A 13,557-nucleotide genomic window follows, 5' to 3' on the forward strand; every position below is an offset into this window, starting at 1 on the left:
ACGTTGTTCCGTGTAATGTGTATCCAAAGACGAGATCCATGCAACAGATTTGTCAATACATTATTTATCTTTTAATACCCTTTCTGTTCTTCACAGTCAGTTTATAACAGTAGCGGTTTTAACCACTATGCAAGCAAAGCTATTCCGTGGGGCTCCGGAGGTCAGGGGGAAGGAATGGTTGAGGGGTGACATGTTGTTCTGAGTATAGGCGCAGCTACACTGTTGTGTCCGGTCTCAGAGTGGTTCATGAAGCCGACGGATTCGGATGAGTAGGACTTTGAGTTTGGGTTTGTAATTTATGAAAAAGTATACAGGCCTCCAAACTTGTTTTGCCCACACGCGCTCACTCACACATATACACATGAAGGGATGAGTTAGGGGCCTTTCACACAGAAAGTGTTTTTGCGTGCATCTGCTATGTTTTCCATTGTTTTTCTATTGTAAACATGCACTGGACGAACGTCCTTTACTGTGCACCGTGTCTCGCTCGCTCTTTCTTCAGTGTCTCATGCAGGACTGGCACATTTTTAGACACTGTGTGAAGTTAATAAGAACTTCAGGTGTCAAAAATGCAAGTCGAGACACCTGTGTTCTGTTTCAATCGTTGCGCTGCGTCTAGATTGCTTTTAGTGCAGGTGTCACAAATATTTTACATTCTGAAGAAGTTCAGGTTGCAAAGAGGTGACGGTTACAATGCTTAACATTATTCCGGATTAAACTGCACCTAGCAAAATTTCAGCGCTTGATAAACAGCAGTGTTTATTTTCTTCAGCTCTAGTGTGTTGAGGGGCTGCCGTGGCTTTTGTTTACTGTTACTGTTACCAATGTTGCCTAAAATGCTTGCATAAAATAAAGCGTTTTACAACGTGATGAACATAAGCTCCAGGTGAAAGTAAAATAAGTAATAAGAAATATATTACTATTGTATACAATAAATCCTCAAAGTAATTATAATAATGCTGTATCATATTATAATGACAAACCTGACAACAAAAAGTTGAGTTTTAATATTAATATACATATATACAGTGCCTCCGGAAAGTATTCACAGCGCTTCACTTTTTCCACATTTTGTTATGTTACAGCCTTATTCCAAAATTTATTCAATTCATTATTTTCCTCAAAATTCTACAAACAATACCCCATAATGACAACGTGAAAGAAGTTTTTTGAAATCTTTGCAAATTCATTAAAAATAAAAATGAAAAAATCACATGTACATAAGTATTCACAGCCTTTGCCATGACACTCAAAATTGAGCTCAGATGCATCCTGTTTCCACTGATCATCCTTGAGATGTTTCTACAACTTGATTGGAGTCCACCTGTGGTAAATTCAGTTGATTGAACATGATTTGGAAAGGCACACACTTGTCTATATAAGGTCCCACAGTTAACAGTGCATGTCAGAGCACAAACCAAACCATGAAGTCCAAGGACTTGTCTGTAGACCTCCGAGACAGGATTGTATCGAGGCACAGATCTGGGAAAGGCTACAGAAACATTTCTGCAGCATTAAAGGTCCAAATGAGCACAGTGGCCTCCATCATCCGTAAATGGAAGAAGATTGGAACCTCCAGGACTCTTCCTAGAGCTGGCCACCTGGCCAAACTGAGTGATTGGGGGAGAAGGGCCTTAGTCAGGGAGGTGACCAAGAACCCGATGGTCACTCTGACAGAGCTCCAGCATTTCTCTGTGGAGAGAGGAGAACCAATCAGGCCTGAACCATCTCTGCAGCACTCCACCAATCAGACCTGTATGGTAGAGTGGCCAGATTGAAGCCACTCATCAGTAAAAGGCACATGACATTCTGCCTGAAGTTTGCCAAAAGGCACCTGAAGGACTCTCAGACCATGAGAAACAAAATTATCTGGTCTGATGAAACAAAGAACTCTTTGGCCTGAATGGCAAGCGTCATGTCTGGAGGAAACCAGGCACCGCTCATCACCTGGCCAATACCATCCCTTAAGTGAAGCATGGTGGTGGCAGCATCATGCTGTGGGAATGTTTTTCAGTGGCAGGAACTGGGAGACTAGTCAGGATTGAGGGAAGGATGAATGCAACAATGTACAGAGACATCCTTGATTAAAACCTGCTCCAGAGCACTCTGGATCTCAGTCTGGGGCAAAGGTTCATCTTCCAACAGGACAACGACCCTTAGCACACAGCCAAGATAACAAAGGAGTTGCTACAGGACAACTCTGTGAATGTCCTTGAGTGGCCCAGCCAGAGCCCAGACTTGAACCCGATTGAACATCTCTGGAGAGATCTGAAAATGGCTGTGCACCGACACTCACCATCCAACCTGATGGAGCTTGAGAGGTCCTGCAAAGAAGAATTGGAGAAACTGCCTAAAAATGGGTGTGCCAAGCTTGTAGCATCATACTCAAAAAGACTTGAGGCTGTAATTGGTGCCAATGTGCTTCAACAAAGTATTGAGCAAAGGCTGTGAATACTTATGTACATGTGATTTTATTTCGTTTTTTATTTTTTATAAATTTGCAAAGATTTCAAACAAACTTTTTTCACGTTGTCATTATGGGGTATTGTTTGGAATAAGGCTGTAACATAACAAAATGTGGAAAAAGTGAAGCGTTGTGAATACTTTCTGGATGCACTGTATACACTGTGTATACACTGTAACAATGGAATTCCCAAATGTTACTGGGTGAAGTCGTTTTGCACACACTGTTCACTAAAAACAATTTTTTTAAATATATATATATATGTAGGTAAATATAGATTTTTATCTATCATATTTCCCAGTGTTGTAAACACTGAGAAATATGCATTAATTATCTTGAACTAGATTTTATTTTATTTAACATTTTGAATGTACTTGGCTACAACGGCTGATGAATTTGAAATTATGATTTAAAATGTTAAAATCACTTTTTGATTGTAAGCAAACATTTTCAAAATGGGGACCCGGGTTGGGCCTAAGAAATCGTAAACCACCCCTGTGATCAAAAACAAACAAAAAAGCTATCAGGCATAGCACAGATGAGAGAAATCATTCAAGTCTCAATATGTGCTCATCTACAGACACTCTTTAGAGAAATGCATAGTTTCCTTAAAGAGACAAAGTGCTGGTCTTTATATCCAATATTTTATATATAAAACATGAATTAATACGATACGGTTGATATAGGCATTTCTTTCTTGATACATTATACACGACTTCTGTGAAACCCGGAAAATTTATTTTAATTCAAAAGAAAAATAACACTTTCTTTCACTTCCTCTGGTGTCTGTTTATCTGTTTGTTTGATTAAAAATCAAAATTAAAGAATCTAGAGGGGTTATTTATATAGTTAGGGTGAGGGAGGAGATGAAGTATTTGATATGGTGTTTCCAATGTTTGTAAGCCCATTGGTTCTCAGACTGGATCTATTGCCATAAAGAGAGAGAAGGGATTTCCTTGGCCATATGGGAATGCAATATAAACGAATGATGCATGCAGTGACACTATGCTCCATGTTTCCTGCTGAATCTGCTTAAACTCAAAGGTGAGACCCCTATATTCTCTTTTCAGGCTTTCCTATTGCTTATCCCTCTTGTTCTGGGCTTTATCATTTTGGATTATCACCTGTGTGTTTGTCTCTGTGCATCTCGACCAGCTGCATTGTGGCTTGTAAATAAATGATTGAGCTTGACAGATGATTTTCACATTTTATAGTTGCTTTTGTGCATACTTTTTTTTTTATTTCTGCTGTTCTGATTAAAACTTTTGTTTTGTTGTCTTCTTTGTAAGCATGTGGAGCATAATTTGAGAAAACTGTCAATATCATAGAACATTTTCAGACATTGATCCAATTAAGAAATCAAGTATTTGTCTCTATAATGTTCTCTTTCAAATTTCATTTGTCATGAGACATTAATTCCATGTTCTTAATGGGAACATTGAAAATTGCTTTTGGAAAATCACTATTGTAGAGCTATATTGGGGTGCACACTTGTTATATGCAAGATAATGTGTTGATCTGAGTTATGGAAACTCGATCCCTTTCGGCTTTTATGTTTGGATGGAGATATGCCAATGTTTATCTTTAAAGAAATAATTGGCTTGGGCTGGTATGCCTAGAATGAGGCTCCGGAACCTCTTTGATGCTTTGAGCATAATTATGCTATGGCTTAAATTTGGTGTGCCAAGAGTGTTAAATGAAGAATCCATAACCACATTTTCACTCACATTATCCCAATGATCATCATAGACAAAACATTAAACCTGGCATTGCAGAGTGCATTCTGAAAATAGATTGGTATACAATTAGTGTTTTTCATCCTTCTATATAGTTTGTTTTTCATCTAAAATCAATATAATACTTAATTGATTTGAAAGGAAATTAATGTTATCTACACTGGCGGCCAAAAGTTTGCAATAATGAACAGATTTTGCTGTTTCGGAAGAAAATTAGTACTTTAATTCACTAAAGTGGCATTCAACTGATCACAAAGTATAGTCAGGACATTACTGATGTAAAAAACAGCACCATCACTATTTGAAAAAAGTCATTTTTTATCAAATCTAGACAGGCCCCATTTCCAGCAGCCATCACTCCAACACCTTATCCTCGAGTAATCATGCTAAATTGCTAATTTGATACTAGAAAATCACTTGCCATTATATCACAGTTGAAAGCTATTTGTTTCATTAAATGAAGCTTAAAGTTGTCTTTGTGTTTGTTTTTGAGTTGCCACACAGTATGCAATAGATTGGCATGTCTTAAGGTCAATATTAGGTCAAAAAAACCGCTTTCTCTAGAAAATCATCAGTCAATCATTGTTTTGAGGAATGAACGCTGTACAATGCTTAAAATTACCAAAAAAAAAACAATCTGAAGATTTCATATAAAGGTGTACACTACAGTCTTCAAAGATAAAGGACAACTGGCTCTAACAAGGACAGAAAGAGATGTGGAAGGTCAGATGTACAACTAAACAAGAGGATAAGTACATCAGAGCCTCTAGTTTGAGAAATTGACACCTCACATGTCCTCAGCTGACAGCTTCATTGAATTCTACCCGCTCAACACCAGTTTCATGTATAACAGTAAAGAGAAGACACAGGGGTGCAGGCCTTATGGGAAGTATTGTAAAGAAGAAAAAAAAGTAGCCACGTAACCTAAAATTCGAGCTTCATGCAGTAACATATAAATTAAGAAATAATCTTAATGAATCTGAATTAACCCCATTTACAAATGAATGACTGATTGGATGAATGATCAAATTAATTTAAAACATTTTACACAATGTGCATATGAAGGTAAGCCAGGTGCTGGCAGTTTTGATATTTTGATGAATATTTTAATAAACCATTTAAGCATATAAAATACTCTAATTTAAATGTTGTATACGCATGCAAATATCACACTAATATTCACAGTAATATCAAAACTAGCATTTTTTTTATTGTCAGTGGTGCATTTTATTTCACAGGGGATACAAGCAAAATTCAGCCAAGATGTCTGAGTGAGTAAAAACTTAAAACTTACTTTGTTATGTCTAATAGGAAATAGATGTTGTGTGGATGTGTATTTATATATCAAATGAGTATATTGGATAGGGTAAGTTCTGTTTACAAAATAATAAAACAATGTCAGTTAAACACAATGTATTTTCATGGTCAATCTCAACATTTCAAATCACCCAGGAAAAAGATGTCATCAAGTCGCAAGCATCATCTAAAGGTACGATTGGGTATTGTTTTAAAATGTCTCTAAATTGAATCCATCACTCAAATGTGAACAGTTTGCTTAAGTGATTAGGTCTATTAGCGTCTCTGTCTCCCAGAGTTTGATGCTGTCCATTGCTAAAGGTTTACTGGAACAGGAAGAAAAGGACAGAGAAGTGGAGAGGAGATATATGGCTGAGACCTGCCCAGCTCTGTCTCTTCCAGGATCCATGCAAGCTTTACAGGTATTAGACATTAAATGAACCCAGATCAGAACTGCGGCAAAGTGGGCTGTGCACATGCTTGGAAAATTACATGAGCGTTGGCTCATGAGACCTGGGTTTGAGACTGGCCTGTGTCATGTCCAGGCCCCAATGCCTATTTCACCCCTACTTTCTGGTCTGCATTTTCTATTCTGATGCATTTTTTGGGCTGCTGCCCGCAGTTTTTTTACACTCAAATTTAAAAGATTCACACAAACGGTTGACTAATTGCCAAAAAGTGGTCTCATTTTTAAGAGAACCCCCCAAATAAAATAGAATCCAATTTGTCATAATTCATATTGTATGTGGTTATAATATTATGATATGCAGAATTTTTTTTGTTGTTGTCCTAACTGTAATTTAGGTTATGTTCACTCTGCCTCACTTTGAAAAGTTCATTGTCATTCCACTAGATGGCAGCAAGCTAAACACATTCCATCACACTAAACACATCTGAAATGTAAGTGGCGCTCTAACACATTTTAGCCCTCACAGATGTGCTCGTCCATAGACATTCAGACTCATTTTCAGTTCAAGCACCACCCTCGTTGTTACGTTGAATATCTCGGCCTCTGAGTGGGCAAGAAGCTCAATCTAGGTGTCATTAGAAAGCTGAGATCCTCCTCCTCCTTGCGATGATATTTAACATTTAATCGAAAAAATATTTTTCGGATGATTTGTTTAGCATACTTTTCCTGCTGGATGGTATATTTTGTTCTGGACATCTAAGATATAACATTGGATTATTCAGCCAAGCTCACAGACAAGTAAAACATTGCACATTTTTATTTTGCAGATATAAAGTTTTAGGCAAATTGGGGTTTACAGCAGCAGTTATCGGAGCATAAAAGAGATGGTTGTATTTAATGATTACAGAAATTATATTTCTTTTTGTGATTCTTTTGAAAATCTTTCGGACATTGGTACAACGACAACAAAATAATCTGTACAGTCACATTCTTGAGATTTAGAGCTTTTATTCGATATATGACTTGTCAATTTAGGTGCTATGTGAAATACTTTTATTTCCATATACATTTGAAGCCAGAAGTTGATATACAACTTAGCCAAATACATTTAAACTCAGTTTCTTTACAATTCCTGACATTTTATCGTGGAAAACATTCCCTGTCTTAGGTCAGTTAGGATAACTACTTTATTTTAAATGTCAAAATAATAGTAGAGAGAATTCTTTATTTCAGCTTTTATTTCTTTCATCTCATTCCTTGTGGGTCAGAAATTTGTTAGTATTTGGCATCATTGCTTTTAAGTTTTTTAACTTGGGTCAAACATTTTGGGTAGCCTTCGACAAGCTTCTCACAATAAGTTGCTGGAATTTTGGCCCATTCCACCATACAGAACTGGTGTAACTGAGTCAGGTTTGTAGACGTCCTTGCTCGCACACGCTTTTTCAGTTCTGCCCACAAATCTTCAATCGGATTGAGGTCAGGGCTTTGTGATGGCCACTCCAATACCTTGACTTTGTTGTCCTTAAGCCATTTTGCCACAACTTTGGACGTATGCTTGGGGTCAATTTCCATTTGGAAGACCCATTTGCAACCAAGCTTTAACATCCTGGCTGATGTCTTGAGATGTTGCTTCAATATATCTGCATAATTTCCTTCCTCATGTTGTCATCTATTTTGTGAAGAGCAAAAGTTCCTCCTGCAGCAAAGAACCCCCACAACATGATGCTGCCCCCCTCATGCTTCACGGTTGGGATGGTGTTCTTTGGCTTGCAAGCCTCACACTTTTTCCTTCAAACATAACGATGGTCATTATGGCCAAACATTTTCATTAGACCAGAGGACACTTCTCATAAAAGATAAAGACAAAGATATTTATCCCCATGTGCACTTGCAAGCTGTAGTCTGCCTTTTCTATGGCAGTTTTGGAACAGTGTCTTCTTCCTTGCTGTGCAGCCTTTCAGGTTATGTTGATATAGGATTCGTTTTAATGTGGATATAGATACTTGTCTACCTGTCTGCTCCAGCATCTTCACAAGGTCCTTTGCAGTTGTTCTGGGATTGATTTGCACTTTTCGCACAAAAATACATTAATCTCTAGGAGACAGAATGTGTCTCCTTCCTGAGTGGTATGATGACTGCGTTGTCCCATGGTGTGTATACTTGCATACTGTTGATTGTACAGATGAATGTGGTACCTTTAGACATTTGGAAATTGCTCCCAAGGATGAACCAGACTTGTGGAGGTCCACAATTTTCTTTCTGATATCTTGGCTGATTCCTTTTATTTTTTCCATGATGTCAAGCAAAGAGGCACTGGGTTTGAAGGTTGGCCTTAATACATCCACAGGTACACCTCCAATTTAGTACACCTCCTATCAGAAGATAATTGTCTAAAGGTTTGACAGCTTTTTCTGGAATTTTCCAAGCTGCTTAAAGGCACAGTTAACTTAGTGTATGTAATCTTCTGACCCACTGGAATTGTGATATAGTCAATTAAAAGTGAAACAATCTGTCCTAAACAACTTGCCAAAACTAATATGAAATCTGTAGAGTGGTTAAAAAATGAGTTTTAATAACTTCATTCTAAATGTATTTAAACTTCTGACTTCAACTGTAAATAGTTCTACCCATTACCTCTAGGGGGCGCTAATTTGCGATGCAAATGTTTTGAGCTTTATTTTGTTATCTTATGTAACATCAATGCAGAAGTGATGGGTATATTTGAAAAGTTTAGATTCCAAGCTTTCAAATGGTACCTCATTTGCCTGACTTATCAATACAGGGACTCTTTTTTTCGTGATATAGCACCCCCTTATTTAAATAAAGGCAAAATGCTGAAATAAATAAATACACCCATAAAATTGATAGTGAGTAGATCTTGAGACTTTGAAAGATAAGTTTTATAAGTTTATTTCGGTTCTACTATGTGGGACCCTAGGATTGTTTCCGCAACTCCAAAAATCTCTTTATGACAAAAAGGTTCTATTTAAAACGGAAATCTATTTTGGATCAAAAAGGTTTTTTAGGCTTAAAATAAAATTAATTAAATAATACAAACAGGCTCTATTAAATCATTTATATTGTTATGTATAATTTAAATACTGTGATGGCTATTTAGTTTTTTCAGTTTCTTTGGGTGATAAAATATTTGTTGAGATGAATGTTGTGGCCGTTAAAAAAATTCGTAAAATGTCATGATCCCATGTTTCGAACCCCTTACGTAGAACCCTTCTACATAGAACCTTTTCATTTAGTGCCAAAGGGATCTATCCACAGTTTTCCTGACCAACCACTGGGCAGCCCCACGATTATTCTGATTCCTGCTGGACAGTTTTCTCGTTCCAGTCTCCATAAGAAGCAAAGTAAAAATGGAGAACAACCATTTTAAGTGTTATAACTAAGGCCATATACTGAATGCTCGCTTTCTGGTCACTTAAACAATACTAAATAAATATTTTGGCATACTTTTGATGCTTCGTGGTAAAAAAAAAATCATAATTTCATAATTAATAAATAACTATGCTTGACCAACTCAAATTGGGTGTCATTTAAAAGCTTAGAAACGAGACTTTACAATGCATATAGGCAATATAACTCTTAAAACAACTCTTGACTGAAATCCCCCTACTGCATATGTGAAAAATCACAATTCCATGTACAGTCTGAAATGCAATTGTCATCGTGTTCAATCGCCAGATACCAATTCCAAGTTAACTTCCCATCACCTTTGAAGGAATGTAATGTGAAGGTTGTACAAAGTAACATTTATCATTAACAATGCTACCAAAGTGGAAAGCAGGCACAACAACGTCACTACAACATGAGCCGCCATCTTGATTGTTTTAGATTGAATAGATCACATAATTCCACATGACTGCATCACATGACAACAAATATGCCATCTCCGTTTCTCCTGTCCACACTACAATGCGAAGATGCAGTTTTCAAATTTATCCACTTGGCAGAGAGTTTTTTTAAAAGCTCTATTTTTGCTGTCAAAAATGCCATCTCAGTGTGGACAGAAAGCCAAAACGTAGAGGGAAAAAAAGGATTTTCAACCGAAAACGTATTAGTGTGGACATGGCCTTAGAGTTTATGTGCTCTGTCTTTTTGTATAATTTTTGGTTGTAACATGAAACATAAAACATAAATAGAATAGAAAACAGCAGATGCTCCCAATTAAAGCAGTGCTCTCAAGACCAAATTCAATATGATATGATGCATAGATCTTAAAATAATCTTCACCTCAGATCTCTTTTTTTGTCATACTGGAGTATGGTCTCTGGTTACAAAGCAGACCAATTACAGCTGTTGTGGTCTGCATTAATGCATTGTTACACTTTTGGAGAAGTGCAAGTCGGGTTTCATGGTAAGCTATGCATATACGGTGTATGCTCGATGCAGTAGTATAAATCGTCCTTTAGTTGGAATAAAAAAAGAGTTCAGGCTCAACTTGTACAGTTGTTGGTTGTCATAACAACATAAAGAAGTTAACGACATCAACCTAACTAACTTCATCGCTTCATGTCATATACCCAATCCTTAATCTTTGACAGATGTCAAAAAGCGATCATGACTCATCATCAGATTTGGCACAACGGAGCAACATATTTTTTATTTGGCAATTTTAACTAATACGCTAAACATCACATTATCCGCTAAAAAGATATAGCGATGCAAGTGAAAACACTGAAGACTGGAAAATAAAAACTGTCAGAATGCGCATGCATGTCTGGAGTTTTTTGCACTTATTAATGGGTCCACAAGGTGGCAACACTCTCTTTGCACCATTGCTGTCACAAAGAAGCTGTCACTACTAATGCAAATGTCTTAAATATTTTTGATTTTAAGGAATTGTGCAGGGAACTTCACCACAAAATCGATGCCACTGACGAGGAGAGATACGATCTAGAAATAAAAATGACCAAATGTTCAAAGGAGGTAAGACAGCATCTACATTTTAGCATAATTCAAACTGCTTATCTTTTGGCTTCTGTACTGATGACATGGTCCTCATTTACTGGCTCTAGATTGAGGACATGAATATTAAAGTAATTGACTTGAAGGGAAAATTCAAGAAGCCAACTTTGAGGAAGGTGCGCATGTCTGCCGACGCAATGCTTCAAGCTCTGCTCGGCTCCAAACACAAGGTGTCTCTGGATTTGAGGGCCAACCTGAAACAAGTGAAGAAGGAGGTCAAAGAGGAGGTGAGTTTCACATCTTCAACAGCATTTTTCTCGTTTCAGACTGATCACACTGTGAATTCGACAGTAGGTTGAAAGTACTGCTGCTCAAATCGGTCTGTGGTTAGCAAAATTTGATTGATTGCTCCCAGTGACCGAAGCTGAAAGTGTTGTCGAATGTATTGGCATGCACGAGCACCAGTTATTGGGTGAAATGTCCACAGAGTGGTGCCAAAAGTGAGTTATATTATTGTTGTAAATGATGTAATACAGTGAACAGGAATGTACAATTTATTTACCCTACACCCAAACCCCAGCTCTAAATCTAACTCAGTGGAATAAAAATGTAATATTAAAGGGAAAATGCAACCTTCGCATCATGATCAGCATTGTTTACTTGAACATGATTACTTCCTGGTTTCCAATTGAACAGAACTCATGTATCGGATGCTGCTTACGCACCACACTAACAATAGCGCCAGACGAAAAGGTGATTGCCTGTGATTTGATGAAAAAATGTCTGATTTGAGGGTACATGAACATTCGGTAGCAACATGTCGATTTCCCGTAAGATCATGTTGTCTCATTTCCCTTAAATTTCTTTGTCCTTCAAAATTCTTTTGACACGAAGACCTCCATGTAAATTCTGGAAAATGTTGAACTTTAGCCTGTAATCTATTGTCTCACTGTCAGTTCTCTGACTAAATATGACATTTATTTACTCTTTATAGGATAAGGAACTGCGTGATGTTGGTGACTGGCGCAAGAACATCGAAGATAAGGCTGGCATGGATGGCAGAAAGAAGATGTTTGAAACTGAGGCTTAATTTTATTAATTATAAAGTAATTTTTTCTGCTCTGTACACAGCCTTACAATTCGTCTCTAGCTGGTTCATGGTTATCACATGTATGAAATGTAAACATTTGTGTAATTTAAAGCATATAAAAATAAAAAGAAATTGGATTCTGAGAGAAAGTGTTAACCAAAGTGAATGTGCACCAAATATATATCATATCTGTTCCGAATCCAAACCAAAATGAGCATGCTTAGGCATATGTACTGCTTTCTTACACAATGAATCATTAAAAAATAAGGCAAGTGACAAGTCCTGTAATAATCTTTAACACACAAAGAAGAAAAGAGAACAAATGCAAAAGAAACTGGCTGTTTTGATAAGAATTTTGGCCACTCTCTTTGGAACAAGTAAAGTATTTGTTTACAGTTTGTTTTATCTATTTGGTTTATGGCTAAATCCAAGCAGATAACATAATATTTTATTATGATTGAATATGAACAGGTAAAATATAAACACCTTTCCTGGGTCTGGGTACCAACATGAAACAACTGACTGAAAACACTAAGGATGCTGAGCGCACAGGGCTAAGGTAACCATTTTGTGAAATTGTAACACTGATATCAATTATGGTTTTACTCATAGACAGACAGACAGATAGATAGACAGATAGATAGATAGATAGATAGATAGATAGATAGATAGATAGATAGATAGATAGATAGATAGATAGATAGATAGATAGATAGATAGTGGTGAGAATTAGCTTCTTTTCTGCATCAATTTCTCATAAAATGTGATCTCATCTTAAGTCGCAAGTCACAAGTATAGACAAACACAATGTGGTTAAGATAACAACACACAAACAATTATAATCTTTCATGTCTTTGAACACATCCCTTTAAAATATCACAGTGCTGGGGAAAAAGTGAACTCTTTGATTTATGAATTGGTCGGTCCTTCTCTGGCAGCAATAACCTCAACCAATCATTTCCGGTAGCTGCGGATTAGAGTTCACAAGGAGGGGAAAGGAGGAAGCGGGAGATGGAGAAATCCAACTCAAAAGGTAATTTTATTTTTCACTCAAAACTCCCTTTTTAGCAGACTTTAAACACACTCTCTGGGTGTGTGTGCATGTACAGCTCAGCTCTCTGGCATCTGGCTCACTCTTAAATCCCTCTCCAACTCTCTCTGCAATGACAAGCAGCTGTTAGAGATAATCAATGACAGGTGATGATCTGGCTGGGACACTCCAAAAGGTGAATTTTCTTTTTTTGAGGCCATTCTGTAGTGTATTTACTTTAATGTTTTGAGTCATTGTCCAGCTGCTTCATTGCACCCAACTTCTACTGAGCTTCAGCTGGTGCACAGCTGAGCTGACATTATCCTGTAGGATATCTTGAGAAACTTGGTAATTCATCAAGTGGTCCAGGCCCCCAAAGCAGCAAAACACCCCCAAATCATGATCACCAAATCACCCTACTTCACTGTTGAGATAAAGTTTTCATGGTGCCCTTTTTATGCCATACGAATAATTCAACCTTAGTTTCATCGGTCGACAAATCATTTTCAAATGAGCGCTGTGGAGTGTCAAGGTGGTCTTTGGCAAACTTTGGTGTACAGCAATGTTTTGTTGGAAAGCAGCGGCTTTCTTCCTGCCATGGACACCATGCCT

The 13,557-nt window shown here is 37.3% G+C and overlaps 1 protein-coding gene across 3 annotated transcripts; it reads left to right on the plus strand.

Annotated features, from left to right (window-relative positions):
* Nucleotides 1–3,429: 3,429 nt before the first annotated feature.
* LOC127638342 (troponin I, fast skeletal muscle-like) lies at nucleotides 3,430–12,182 on the plus strand. Of its 3 annotated transcripts, none has more exons than XM_052119822.1 (7): nucleotides 3,430–3,508; nucleotides 5,439–5,471; nucleotides 5,653–5,689; nucleotides 5,793–5,918; nucleotides 10,757–10,846; nucleotides 10,936–11,112; nucleotides 11,820–12,182. In XM_052119822.1, exons 2-7 carry the CDS (start codon nucleotides 5,464–5,466, stop codon nucleotides 11,913–11,915), a joined length of 534 nt encoding a protein of 177 aa, XP_051975782.1. In that variant the 5' UTR covers nucleotides 3,430–3,508; nucleotides 5,439–5,463; the 3' UTR covers nucleotides 11,916–12,182. The 3 variants fall into 3 exon arrangements, with proteins under 3 accessions (XP_051975782.1, XP_051975783.1, XP_051975784.1); XM_052119823.1 differs by having other exon boundaries at nucleotides 3,440–3,508; nucleotides 5,777–5,918; XM_052119824.1 differs by lacking the exon at nucleotides 3,430–3,508 and having other exon boundaries at nucleotides 5,442–5,471; nucleotides 5,795–5,918.
* Nucleotides 12,183–13,557: the final 1,375 nt, after the last annotated feature.

This window comes from Xyrauchen texanus, chromosome 46 (assembly GCF_025860055.1).
Source record: "Xyrauchen texanus isolate HMW12.3.18 chromosome 46, RBS_HiC_50CHRs, whole genome shotgun sequence".
NCBI lineage: Eukaryota > Metazoa > Chordata > Actinopteri > Cypriniformes > Catostomidae > Xyrauchen > Xyrauchen texanus.